The sequence below is a fragment of the Cydia strobilella genome, chromosome 18 (genome assembly GCF_947568885.1).
Source record: "Cydia strobilella chromosome 18, ilCydStro3.1, whole genome shotgun sequence".
In the NCBI taxonomy this organism is placed as follows: domain Eukaryota; kingdom Metazoa; phylum Arthropoda; class Insecta; order Lepidoptera; family Tortricidae; genus Cydia; species Cydia strobilella.
The window spans coordinates 10,535,892-10,549,997 of record NC_086058.1 but is presented as its reverse complement, the minus strand read 5'-3'; the positions used below and the strand labels follow the sequence as shown (position 1 = coordinate 10,549,997).

General features: G+C 38.6%; 2 protein-coding genes across 2 annotated transcripts; one reads left to right on the top strand and one right to left on the bottom strand.

The window, feature by feature from the left end:
• The first annotated feature begins 466 nt into the window (after window positions 1-466).
• LOC134749229 (maspardin-like) lies at window positions 467-6,842 on the top strand. The gene is made up of 5 exons (XM_063684116.1): window positions 467-670; window positions 774-1,014; window positions 1,510-1,739; window positions 4,110-4,358; window positions 5,030-6,842. The coding sequence occupies exons 1-5, from the start codon at window positions 572-574 to the stop codon at window positions 5,165-5,167; spliced, it is 957 nt and encodes a 318-aa protein (XP_063540186.1). The 5' UTR covers window positions 467-571; the 3' UTR covers window positions 5,168-6,842.
• Window positions 6,843-6,939: 97 nt separating this feature from the next.
• LOC134749221 (stomatin-like protein 2, mitochondrial) lies at window positions 6,940-13,803 on the bottom strand. The gene is made up of 8 exons (XM_063684107.1): window positions 13,646-13,803; window positions 13,446-13,562; window positions 12,867-13,074; window positions 12,167-12,355; window positions 10,991-11,146; window positions 9,093-9,208; window positions 8,045-8,173; window positions 6,940-7,235 (listed from the first exon to the last, which is right to left on the bottom strand). Exons 1-8 carry the CDS (start codon window positions 13,691-13,693, stop codon window positions 6,984-6,986), a joined length of 1,215 nt encoding a protein of 404 aa, XP_063540177.1. The 5' UTR covers window positions 13,694-13,803; the 3' UTR covers window positions 6,940-6,983.
• Between the last annotated feature and the right edge of the window lie 303 nt (window positions 13,804-14,106).

Genomic DNA, 14,106 nt, shown 5'->3' with positions numbered 1-14,106 from the left:
TACATCTAGCACAAAGGAGAACTTTACGAGCATGAGAAGTGAAAAAACATTTTCTTTTTAGATGGCACTAATTTTGAAGTTATAAACCTCATTTTCGTACCGAGTTAGCCAATATTAGCAAATGAAATGTGAACAATGTGAACATAATACAGACAATACAGTCTGGCAAAAAAGAGTACAAATTAAAAAGAGGCAACACTGTAGTGTCGTCCCTTTTTTCTTAGATTGATTTGAAAGGGACAGCACTAAAGTGTTGCCACTTTTTTATTTCTACTCTTTTTTGCCAGACTAGTTTGTCAAATGACAGAATCATACTATCTTTGTCTTACGCTAGTACTAGCACCCAAAAGAAAAGGATGAGTATAGATTTTTTTGTTCTTATTTATTGACAATTTGGTTTGACCAACTATAGCTCGAACATTCTTATTTTTATCTGTGCTTGCTTATGTCAATGTCAAAACAAAGTTTTTTTTGAGTTTCCATTCTACTTTTAGCGACTAATTAGATTCTAATTTGTTTTCTTTAAATAATTAATTAACAAGATACGTTCATATTTATTTCCTCATAAACCATGAGCTGTGTGAGTGACTTATCTCAATCAAACGAGTATCTGAGTTTTCGAAGTAATATACCGTTACGGAAAATCATTGTTGATTCAGATAGTTCCAAGGTAACAAATAATTTTCGTACTTTATACGTTTACCGTGTTATTTCTTTTTCGTTTCTACGTTGATAAAGAAAGTAACAGTGTTAACCAACTGTTTACCATTCAGGCATGGCGAATATTCGATTCTGGTCCGAAGTCGGTCGCATGTCCCTTGATATGTTTACCACCCGTTTCTGGAACGGCGGATGTTTTCTACAAGCAAGTGATGGGCCTGGCTTCCAGAGGGGTTCGTGTGATATCCGCGGAACCCCCGCCTTACTGGAATATGAAGGAGTGGTGTGATGGGTTCAAAAGACTGATTGACTACCTAGAACTTGACAAGGTGCATATTTTTGGAGCTTCCTTAGGTAAGTTTATTGACGAAGTTCTGACTATACTTAGCTTGTAGTAGACCAATAGGATTAATTGGTTTATATTCATATTGGAAACCAGGTTGTTACAAATTAAACAACTTGAATATTCTTAGAGTTTTGAAATATCGGGAGCTCACAAATAATACAAAAGGTAATCACGGTCTATATCCCGGTCAATATAAGTCTAGTTGAATATTCTTGCTAATTACAGTCAAAACAAATGAACTTTAATTACTTAATAAATGTTAATAGTAGGAAGCTGTTTAGCAATGGCATTGAGTTTTCCCTCTACTATTTTTTTAATGGTAACCAGCTAAAATAAATAAAAATGTAATAACTGGTACATGATGGCTCACTCAAAATATATATATAAGTTTTAGTTTATAACATTCTGCAATCCTGCTTCATATAAAACTAAATGTTGAAGATATATTGTACCATGTATTATTTACACATCCTATTTATTTGTTCATTCAATGTATATTTCAGGTGGATTCCTAGCCCAAAAATTTACAGAGCTAACACTAAACTGCCCCCGGGTGGCATCCCTAATACTGTGCAACTCCTTCACCGACACCTCCGTGTTTGAGTTCAAGGACTCCTCAGCTCTCTTCTGGCTTCTCCCCTCCCTGGTTCTAAAGAGGATGCTAATGGGAAACTTCTCAGCAGATAAAGCTGATAGAAGAATCATTGAGGCTATTGATTTTATGGTTGAGAGAGTAAGTATTCTTTTCTAATTTAAGTCAACTGCCAGCTGACAGACAACCTTAAAGTTTTGTCCGTTCATATGTGTTTGTGGTAAAAAATTGTGTGTTCAAACTTTGGTCGCCTTGAATAGAGCAAAAACAAGATTACTAAACATTGGTCAAGATCCTCATCAAACAGACAAGAGGTTAAAGTTAAAATGTAATTATGATTCTAATTGCTGTTTCTGACCTATTATTGCGGTGGTGACTCTTCCCACCAGGGCCAGGGATTAATAATTCTAACAATGCTATAAAGTATAATTCAGTCGCTTAACTTCGAACTCGAGTAAATCCATCTGTCAGATTATGCGATTTGGGTATTAAGAAAAGGTAATAGCGTAGATATTTGCTGAGAGGGTCGAATGGATATACCCGAGTTTGAAGTACACAATTTGATGACATTCCATGGCTTTGTTTATATATTTTACAATTTCAAAACCAAAATATAGCATACTCATCGAGTACAATTAATAAGCAAAACTAGTGAATATGAGATATAGATCAATAGAAACAGTAGTACATATAATTGCATATATTTACATGCAATTAATATTAAGTAGAGTTTTGAATGATTCACGGTTAGTTTCACTAGACTTATATTGACCGGGATATAGACCGTGATTACCTTTTGTATTATTTGTGAGCTCCCGATATTTCGACGCAGTTACATGCACAGCTCACAAATAATACAAAAGGTAATCACGGTCTATATCCCGGTCAATATAAGTCTAATATTAAGTTAATTGAATAGGTAGGACAACATAACATGCAAGTTACAACAACATATGGTAATAAAATAACAACTTGTATTGCGGAATAGCAATGCAATACTGTTATAGTGACAAAACAGAATAATTAGTGGCGTCAGAGAATACATAATAAGTATTTGCTTCATTGTTTAAAATGTATATATTAATGGTATGATAATGGGATGTAATCACCGTGTTATATTTTATCAATCTTATCTTTGTTGTGGAGTCGAAATGAGGCCAAAGTTTGTTTTAGAGGCATATCAGTGATAATATTCGATTTGTAAACAATATGCATGATAAAGTGCATTTTTACTACAAAATTTACGAACCTATAATGTAATCATGATTTAACGCAGAAACTACAAAAACTGATATTGATAGGTGAAAACCGCATGAAAATCCGTTCAGTCGTTTTTGAGTTTATCGCGAACATACATACACACAAACAGATGGGACACAGACGGCGGCGGGGGACTTTGTTTTATAAAGTGTAGTGATAACAAGGGCCTGACACTTTAATTGAGAAAGATAGTCTTATTGCGATTCCTATAAGAGGAAAGAGAAAATAGTGCCATGCTTTGTCCTTATCACCCACCAGGTGGCATCATAGGTAGGAGGCGATGGCGATATACCGAAATTTATAAGAGTGAAAGAGAAAAAATCCTATGCTGCCCAAATTTTTTATGAATATTCTTTCTCTCGCTCGGTAGCGCGTCTATAACTACTTATATATACTATGCCTATGGGTGACCAGTGATCGGCGTTTTGGTTGCCACTCGGGGTGTTGACCTCAATTACTGCTTATTTAATACTAGCGATCCGCCCGGCTTCGCACGGGTTACACAAAACCTTAACAAATTATGCACCTAAAACTTGATACCTCAAAAAAATTTAAACAGCGCCACCTAGTGAGTTAAAACCTATCTAAGAAAGAACCATCTCAACAAATTCAAAAATGCACTAAGTATAATTGTTTCATTAGTTAGACAGTTACAGCCACAAACAGACAAAGATACACACGTTAAATTTACATCATAGAGACTGGCAACAGGCGGCATTGATCATCAGCTTCCTTGCGTTGTGCCGGCTTTTTGCCACGGCTCCCATGAGCCTGGGTTCCGCTTGGCAACTAATCCCAAAAATTAGCACGTAGTTTTTACAAAAACCCCCGGGGGAAACCAGGCCGTATTGGCATTTAGTCCGGTTTCTTCACTTTTTTTTCTTGTTTTCCTTCTCTGAAAAACGACTGATAAGTATTAAATAATATCATCTTCCTCGCGTTATCCCGGCATTTTGCCACGGCTCATGGGAGCCTGGGTTCCGCTTGACAACTAATCCTAAGATTGACGTAGGCACTAGTTTTTAACCTTCCAACCCAGAGGGGGAACTAGGCCTTGTTAGGATTAGTCCGGTTTCCTCACGATGTTTTCCTTCACTGAAAAGCGACTGATAAATATTAAATAATATATCGTACATAAGTTCCGAAAAACTGATTGATTCGAGCCGGGGTTTGTACCCGCAACCGTCGTATCGCAATTCGCGCTACCGCTAGGCTGCCAGCGCTTTTCTCTCATATTTCCTACTCTTCCAGCTAGAGTCCCTAAACCAATCGGAGCTAGCTTCACGGTTAACCCTCAACTGCACACCGGGCTACATGCAGCCGCATCTCCTAAGCGAGCTGCCGGTGACCGTCATGAACGTGTGGGACGAGTGCGCGCTGAGCCCGCAAGTCCGGGAGGACCTGTACAAGTCGTACCCGCAGGCCAAGCTGGCGCATTTGAAGAGCGGCGGCAACTTCCCCTATCTGAGCAGGAGCGATGAAGTCAATTTGCATTTATTAGTAAGTTTACCTAGCTGTTATTATCAATGAACCAGGCTCTCGATTCGGTTTAGTGATTTTTTTTATCGTAGACACTCGTAGACAAAAGCTCTCTACCAAAAAGAAGACCTGTGCCCAGCAGAGCAGTGGGACATATGCAACAGACTTATTTATTTTAAGGGTTTTTGAAAATCATTCAATTAGTTTGTATGCCTTATCGTGTACTTTTATGATGTACCTTTATCAAACTTTTTGAATAAACGTATTTTATTTATTTATTAATATTTTATCAAATATTTTTGACATAAGAAATATTAGGAATTTAATAACACAACAGATTAGGAAAGAAAATTAAACGATTAAAAACAATTATCATTCCAAAAACTTGTTATTTAACTGTACAGCGAATAAAATAATTTTATATGACGTCACATTTTCTTGACCCCTCCCCCCCTTAAACGTGTGACGTAATTAATGGATGACCCCTTATCGTAGACGAAGAACAATACTTAAGTAGTGCAAAATAATGTAGCCCAAAATTGGACAACTGTTTTAGTGGCTGGATTGTCTAACATTAGCAGTTATCGACGCTGCGGCAGTACCCATGCAACGTTAAAAGCCTATCTGCTTGGCCAATTAGGCCTTTGGCTGTCACACCATAACATTTCCATGTCCTGTTTGACCTGTTTCAGATCCACCTCCGGCAGTTCGACAACACGGAGCTGTCGGCGTCGTACCTCAGCCTGCACCGGCTGCCGGCGCCTGCGCAGCCCGAGGAGGGCACGGTCAGCTACTTCAACCAACGAGATAAATTCGTCAAGATCTCTTGAATCTACCTATTGCGGCAATATAAGACGGAACCACGTTGTCGTTTGTCTATAATAGCGGTTATTTGCAGTGGTGTAAGGGAGAAATCATCCTTTTAGAGCCAATATTCTTATAATTTGCTCTATGGACCTTAAGAGGGTCTACAAGAACATATATTATTGAGAGCACTTAAGTTGCACATAATAAGTTTTAGCACATAGGCCATAAGGCCAACATAGTGACTATTACCTGTTTTACGAACCTAAATCAATAAAAAAATGATATTTATATAATTACGAATACAAGGGATTTTTGGGTCGGCAAACTTTTGGGAAGAAGACCGCAGTAACCGCAGTAAAAATCACGAGTTTTAGAAAGAGGAGCCGTAAATGTTCTTTTCGGGGGTCAGAACCCTCTAATGTTAATTTATGGGTGGCTTGAAGAGCCGAAAATGGACCTACAAAGAGCCGCATGCGGCCCGTGAGTCGCGGTTACCCGACCCCTGTCATGCAGCGTACTACGTAAGCGAACAACACGCGAAAGCGAAGCGGTGCGGCGTGGGGTGAAAATCCTTTGATACCTATACAAGTGTCCTGCGTGGGCGATCTCTTTGCGAACGCGAACGCCTTGGGCCCGCCGCGCCGCTTCGCGTTCGCGAGTTTTTCGCTTACGTAAGACGTAGCGTTATAGACAAACGACAAAAGTAGTACCGTCAGCACTAGCGGAAGTAGCTAAGCAAGCAGGTATTTCATATGATCTGCACATGTCTTAATCTCTAACTTAGTGGTTCCTAACCTTTTTAGTACAACGCAGTCACAACCTGTGACCCCTTTGACTAACTAGGGAACTCGATTTTACCCCTCCTCCATAATCTTTTTTTTTTTTCAGTAAAATGCTAGTTTTACCCCCACGGGGGTAATTACCCCCAGGTTAGGAACCGCTGCTCTAACTGTATAGCTGTGCTCAGCTCGTTTTGAACACCACGCGCTTAGCTACTTCTACAGCTGACTGTATGGTTGTTTGACAACAAAAATTAACTTTAATTACTCTGTGTGCCTATAAACACTAGGATTAAGTAAAAATGCTTTATAACGGAATATTAAGTCATGTTATAATCTTATAATGTAGGTATATGGACGGTATAGGATACCAAATAGTTTTTAAATTGAGAAATTGATTAGGATTAGAAAAGAACTATATTAGGGATAAAAACTCACACATAATACTTCAAATTCTGTTAATTATATATACGAAAATAATTCCTTACGTTAAAGATAACATAAAGTAGTTTTTGACAATAAATTAATACTTGGATGTGAATTAATAAACGTTTACAAACAACGATATAATTATATTTAATTATAATTATTTAAAGTAGTCTAAGTACATAGAAAAATGCAAAATTTAAATGTGCCAAAAATAGCCTGCCAAACAAAAGTACATCCGCGAAACTAGGTTTGTATTTGAGAAACGAAATTAGGCTATAAATAATTTTGATATCACAGTAGTATATTATTCCTCAGTAGGTTAGACTGATTTGCACTACTGATGTGTTCTGAATTTTGACGTCTTTTATAAAAAAAACGTGTAAAAGACGCAGCTTAAATTATATCGACTACATTATATTATGTTATATTTTACTTTTTATAAGTTGTTATAAAAATCAACCATGAAATGTATTTAAAAACGTTGTACTTTATAAGACTGCGATATTGGCTAAGTGAAAATCGTTGACTACAAATATACTTTTATACACCAATCGTCTTTTATTTTTGAGGTAGAAAAACAAAATTTCAATTAACGTAAATTTATTAACAAGCCAATCTACTGCTACTACGATTATGTTTCTCTTTCTAACTTTATTTCTTTTTGCTCTTTCTTATGTGCTTGTAGTGCCTTCTCTCTCTCCTCGTCGTCAGAGAAGTATTCCGCTAGGCTGTCTTCTTCGTTCACTACAGGTTGTCCGGCTAGAGTGGTGCCCTTTTCTGTTAGAGCATGGAGTTTTAGTAGAGGATCGTCGTAGGGTTCAGCGATGTCCGCTTGCTGCGATTGCAGGTTGTGTTGTGAGACGGTGGAGTAGATTGACATTGCCTGTAAATTATACAATGTTTAAAATGAGTTGGGTTCCTATACCTACAAATGTGCAAGTTGCGGAAAGTTTCAGAAAAGTTGGAAAATTTCCCGGAAATTTCAGTATAATTTCACAGGAAACAAAAGAAACTTTGGAAATGGAAAATTGTAATTCCTATACAAAAATATGAGAAATTTCCGAAATTTTTCCAAGTGAATAGTATGTGTGTGTGGTTAGTATAATGTAGGATCGTAACTTTATTATTTTTGCATGTTGCATGACATAGGTCATAAGAATCTAGTCACAGTTATAAGTAATACTTATTATTTCTATGCCTGCCTAATCTGGCAGAATGTGCTGATCAAAAATGGTTTTATTACATCTTTATTGTGCCGCATTCAAGAAATGAATAAATGATTATTATGGATATTTTGTTGGTAGACTTAGACTAGACCAAGACAAGTCTGCGACGACTTTGATAGCACATGCAGTGCGTGTAATTTTAAACGTCAAACAAAATCGTTGCAGACTTATCTTGGTCTAACTCTAACTAGAGGTAGAGCTATCGAAACTTATAGAGACATGTTTTAGCTCGTCTTCAATACGTGTATGCAGAGCATTCCACGGGCTGTCCCGTGCAAACGCATTTTATTTCGTGTATTAAAATCTTTTTTCGGCGTTTAAATCCGATGATTTTTCTGGGTATATTTTTGACCATTTGTCACAGAAAAATAAACTCCTATACCTGCATATATTCCGAAAATTCGCGTTTGTAATGGTAGAACGGTAGACAATTTGATGGAATGCTCCATGCCGTTGTTACGGTTACCTGTGCGACTAAGTTGGAGACGTCTCCCGCGTTGGCGGGCAGGATGAGCGTGTTGTTGGTGCGCGCGAGCTTGTTGAACGCGGCCACGTATTGTTCAGCCAGGGTGAGCGACGCCGCGTGTCGGGTGTCCTGCAAGTCACAACAGTAAGCTTAATTAAAAGAACATTCAATTAATCCTTTGGGAAATTACTACAGTCCTACACTCTGGTACATAGCTATTTGGTAAGGAGGAGGACAGTGTTTTAGAAACTCAGAAACAAAAGGGTAAACTGTCGTATGTTTTTCGATGCTACAAAAGATTCGACCTAAAAGCAAGACTTCAACTCTCAATTCGCCACTACAGAGCTCAAAACTTGCAAGCAGCCTTTAGTTGCTTGGGAACCCGTGAAGGCGTTCGCCATTTTGAAAATCAACCAGATTTTGGGTAGGTAAAATAATTGTTAGCGCTGTCACAGAATAAGTAATAGTATTATCATACAGAACGGCCAGTGATCTTTGATGTATAGCGTGTCCGCCCTGTGGCGCTGTGCTGTGGCAACCTTCGCAATCTTCGCAACAACCAATGATGTATGGCAATGCAGCTCCAAGATGCCAACATAGACGGTGGGAACAGCGGCCAACCAGAAAGAGCGATGCTAGCGTCAGAGTTTCGCATATATACGACACATCGCCAGGCAGCGCAGCGCGCTCATCCCTCTCTAGCATACAGACAAATGGCTCAAAAATATAGTAAGAGCGTACACATATTTTTGAAACTTTGGAAATATATATATTTATGCCCTTGACTGTACTAAATTCACCATTATAAGAATGGTATATTACTTAATCTTTGGTTTTATTTAAATAGCGCAAAAGGCGCTAACAATAATCAATACCTAAGATGAGTTAGTAATTAAAATTAGTAGCTGTTTTGCCGAAGGTTTTCTTAATCATGAATAGAGAATATTGTCTTCGGTTAGCGATAGTTACTCATGAAATAATACTATGAAATCGAAAAATGAATTCAATATACGCGATATAATCCGACTTCATGAATAAAGAACGTTACCTTTTGCCCCAGCGCCTGGCCGACAAGCCGCAGCCCCTTGGCGCGCGCCTCGGCCACCGCGAGCATGGCCACAGCCTCTCCCGACGCCTTGTTGATTTGTTCCTGCTTTTCCGCCTCTGGAAGTTTTGATAATAAACAATTACCCTGCGGATGCCACGCCAGAACGTATAAGGAACTTGGATGCTATTATTTTCCACGGTTGACGAGGGCGGATAAAAGCCCAGGCATGAAATAGTAGATTGTACAACAAGGGCATAAAGCGATCAATCTTTATCCGAGGCAATTTATTGGTTCGAGCCCAGCTCGAACCAATATAGTCGAGGATAAAAATGGACATTTATGCCCGAGTTATACACTGCGTTTCACTTCGAGTGTGAGTAAAATATACAAAAATATCCAATATTACCGTATTTATTTAAGACTATAGTAAATTATTTTACCGTATTTATTCAAAACTAAAGTAAATTGTACTCGGTTGTGGCGGGGCGCCCCGGCAGGGCTGGCAGTTTGTATGGCAGATTTTGGACTTTATTGCTAGGTCGTAATAGGTGATTTTACTTTATGCTCTAGAACATAATAAGCAACTTTATGTCGTCTACGCACGACTTAAAGTCGAACTTTACGAGCATGAGAAGTGAAATAATTGCGTGAATTTGTGATGTATTTTTGGTATAAAAGTTCTTAAATGACACCCACGTATCGGGTAGGAAAACCTTGAATAATGGTGGCAGTCACAGTAGATGACGGAAAAAGCCAGACTAATACCACAGTAGTCAATGTAAAGAAAGGATGCTTAGCATAAGCAATTTCGTAAATTGACCCCACAGTTCGCTCTCTACGCATGTTGACCAATAAAAAGACACAGTGCGGTGGGGCCATGATTTATTTTGTACAATTTGCGTTTGGTCATTTCGCGTATTATTTAAGGTAGATCATTTTGCGACTGATCGCTCATGTTATATCTCATATTGGTCAATTTACGTATATCATTTTGCGGAGTAGGTACTTTGTTCATTCTGCGTATTGGGAAAGATAGATATAACTCCGTAATAGATGGACACAGTCTGAGGAAAAAACGTACCTCGAAGTTCAAGAAAATTTGATTCTCGATCAGATGGCGCCACTACCTTTGGCCTACACATGGGTCGAAATAATATAAAAATAATTAATGCCAATATTGCAAATAAAAAAAAAAAATTCTCCATATATAAATACATTTTTTGTTATTTTTATTTTTAGTTTTAATTGTGTGTCGATAGATGGCAGTGAATTTACTATAGCTACAAAATTTACTATGACAGTACCGCTCTATCCTATTATATCCTCTTTGGTATTGGTCAATATGCGTAGAGGGGGCCAGTTGCCACAGTTCCTATCTCTATTTATCACACGCGCATAATTATATTGCTATCCCCACGCTATCCCGATTGGACATTGTCATTGACCCCTGTTATCATGGGCGGGCTTTATGTCGCCTGGTACACATTACAGTAATCAAACAGTAGAACTTACCAGAAGCAAGTATCCTCGACTGCCGCTTGCCCTCGGCGACGTTGATGTCGGCGGCCCGAACGCCCTCTGACTCCAAGATGGCCGCCCGCTTGCGACGCTCCGCCTCCACTTGCATCTGCATGGCCTCGTGGACGCGCGAGGGCAGCTTTATGTCGCCTGGTACACATTACAGTAATCAAACAGTAGAACTTACCAGAAGCAAGTATCCTCGACTGCCGCTTGCCCTCGGCGACGTTGATGTCGGCGGCCCGAACGCCCTCTGACTCCAAGATGGCCGCCCGCTTGCGACGCTCCGCCTCCACTTGCATCTGCATGGCCTCGTGGACGCGCGAGGGCAGCTTTATGTCGCCTGGTACACATTACAGTAATCAAACAGTAGAACTTACCAGAAGCAAGTATCCTCGACTGCCGCTTGCCCTCGGCGACGTTGATGTCGGCGGCCCGAACGCCCTCGGACTCCAAGATGGCCGCCCGCTTGCGACGCTCCGCCTCCACTTGCATCTGCATGGCCTCGTGGATGCGCGAGGGCAGCTTTATGTCGCCTGGTACATATACATATTACTTTGATATGATAGTGTAACATGTTGAGACTAACTAACACTAGCGGCTCTGAGAGTGAGAGCTGTAGACTTCGCCAACCCCCGTAACTACGCCATTTTGAAAATTTTCCATAACCTGATCGGCAAAAAAAATCTCTACAGCTTGGTTGAACTTGCTCTCAAATTTTCACAAGAATCGGTTGAAAAATGCGACTGAACATACAAACGAAAGAATTTTGACCAAGCTGATATGGAGACTTTCGCTTTCGCTCGGTCAACAATAATTTTGTACAAGAAAAAAGCTGTCTGGAATGAAAGTTTTACCACTCACATATAATTATGTACTTCGAACTCGCGTCTTTTTGAAACAGTCCCCTTGCTTTAGAGCTTGCTCGATCACCAAAAAAATATGTCAAAGAAAGAAGAAGCTTTTTGCATGTCAAATTTGTCATCAAAATTGGCTCTAAAGTTTAGTAGTGAAAAGGTAAGGTAAATAAAAATAATAACATGTGAAGATTCAGCTTCTATGGGTTACTCTAATTATTACTTATACACCAATGGAGGTACTTGCAGGTACTCTGACTTGACTGATCCTTCACGATGTGTCCTCTTTGACTGCCTCGATCCAAGTGAACGAGTCTCACGAGCCAGTCCAACTGGCTTTCGTGCCCCACTACCTAGCTACCTACCGTGTTGCCAGGTGTTTCCCAACTACCCCGTACTAATCGGGGTAACGCAATGATGTTGCCACATTATAATTATTATTCAACTGCTATCTGTCATGTAAACATAAATAAATCATGACAAACATACAATACAAGTGCTCTTTATTGCACACCTTAAAAAAATACAGCTACACATGTAGAGATCAACAACAGGCGATTTTGTCGCTAAAAAGCGATCTCTTCCATACAACCTTCAGGTAGCAAATAACAGCGACAAAAGGGTAGACTGAGTAGAGGCTTTAAGTAATTGACTTTTATATATAATACTATAATATGTGTGGATTTAAGTCATACTCACGAATCTCGTATCTTAGGCACGTAATTCCCCACGCTTCACTGGCCTTATTGATGGCATGGACTATAGACACATTTAGGGATTCTCTCTCTCGGAAGACTTTGTCCAGGGATATCTGACCCAACTCGGAACGCATTGTGGTCTGAGCCAGCTGTGTTATGGCAAATTCGGGGTCTTCTACACCATATGAAGCTGGAAAATAAAAGGAGCTTAAGCAAAGTAATATAGGTTAATGTTAAAACAACAAAATCTTAAGTAGAGCAAAGGGTCAGCAAGAGCAACTTGCAGATTTCTTGCCCGAATTAATTTAGTCTTAAAACACTTCACTAATGTATTCTGGTTCTAATGTAAATTGAGAAAAATATGTTAATCAAATGTGTTCATGTGTAAATACTTAAGTCAGAAAAGCAACAAAACATTTTTTTAATGAGAATTAATCTTCCAAGGATCAAAAACTCTTAACCATAAAGGCACACTAGAAAATTGTAAAAGTAATAATAAATAGATTTCGGGGCACATAACCAGATCTCATACATCATAAAAACCCCAAAAATAGCTATATTATTTAACTTTATCACCAGGCACCAAATTTATGCCCTAGGATGCCTAAGTCAGCACTATCTTTCAGTTTCATACAGTTGTTACGGAAATTACAAATCATGTGGTAAGTGTCTAAAATACCTTTTATTGTACAGTAACTTACCTAGATATGGATCTATGATCCTCAGGTACAGCACACCGTCGATGCTGAGAGTGACATTGTCTGCCGTGATCGCACTCTGTTTTGGCACATCTATCGCAATTTCCTTCAAGCTCTGCACATACTTGATCTTATCGACTATTGGCCACAGCAGGTTCAGACCTGGCTCTAGTATCCTGTGGAATTTGCCCATTCGCTCCACTATCCAAGCCTGGAAAATGTAATTGAATTTAATAAAAAAATAATTAAAGTGACTAAAATAATGTCAGTTAAAATGTTAAATCAGTTTCATGCTAGAAAATGTAGTGAGTCAAGTTAAATTCGAAATTTCACTTGCCTCACAGTTCATATTTATTACAGTGCACTATTCTGCACTGTGCCCTTAGGATATAAAAACTTGTAGACACAGATGTAATGTAAGAAACATAATTGTAAACAAATAACTTGAATAAAACAAATAAACACTTATAGGAAATATAAACAGCTACGTTATTTCATAATCTGCATTTATTTTGCACGTCCGCTAGTATTTGCAAAATAAATCATATATTTGTATAAGCCTTATACTATAAGGTTACCAACCTCCTGCTGCGGCACAAACATCACTATTGTATTGAGAGGAGTCGTGGATCGATGTCGCGTATTAGTAACACTGAATAAGAACTTCGCTTCATTCTGGTATTCTGTTTTAAATGCATTCTGAAAACAAGAATGAATAAGGTTATACATACATAACACTACTTCGACACAAGATTTCATGCAAAAAAACTGACGATACACACTCTTAAAGGCAGCGCTTTGGAAAGAAATAATCTTGAACGCGTAAACATATTAATAGCTTTATTATTAGGTTTTAAACATAAAAACTGCAGTCCATTCTATGTCTACGAAATTCAAGTAAAGCAATCGAAATCGAACTGGATTGACAGCTGTCAATCGTGCCGGGTCTAGGAATGTTCTGAAACCATTTAATTGTACAAGCTAGTTTCCAAATGCGTACCTGCGAATACCTGTATGTACTATGTATTTTTATTATAAGTTTATAAATAGTAGTCGTATATCAATATATTAATATGATTTTAATTATCACACTAAAAATATTTTACTTCAAACATTTTAAAGTAATTCCTAATGTTTGGTCCGTAGTTTGGATTGGACCGTTGTAACAGGAAATGGTAGCATAGTTACAGTTGACAATGGCGGTCAACTTAAAAGGGAAGTTAGATCGATAGTTCTATCTCGA

Coding starts and splice junctions, on each gene's coding strand:
- LOC134749221 (XM_063684107.1), bottom strand. CDS start 13,693: ATGTTTACGCGTTCAAGATTATTTCTTTCCAAAGCGCTGCCTTTAAGA. Junction 13,563..13,645: donor CCAAAGCGCTGCCTTTAAGA/GTGTGTATCGTC, acceptor TCTTGTTTTCAG/AATGCATTTAAAACAGAATA. Junction 8,174..9,092: donor GCCAGGCGCTGGGGCAAAAG/GTAACGTTCTTT, acceptor TGTGACTTGCAG/GACACCCGACACGCGGCGTC.
- LOC134749229 (XM_063684116.1), top strand. CDS start 572: ATGAGCTGTGTGAGTGACTTATCTCAATCAAACGAGTATCTGAGTTTT. Junction 1,015..1,509: donor TATTTTTGGAGCTTCCTTAG/GTAAGTTTATTG, acceptor TGTATATTTCAG/GTGGATTCCTAGCCCAAAAA. Junction 4,359..5,029: donor AAGTCAATTTGCATTTATTA/GTAAGTTTACCT, acceptor GACCTGTTTCAG/ATCCACCTCCGGCAGTTCGA.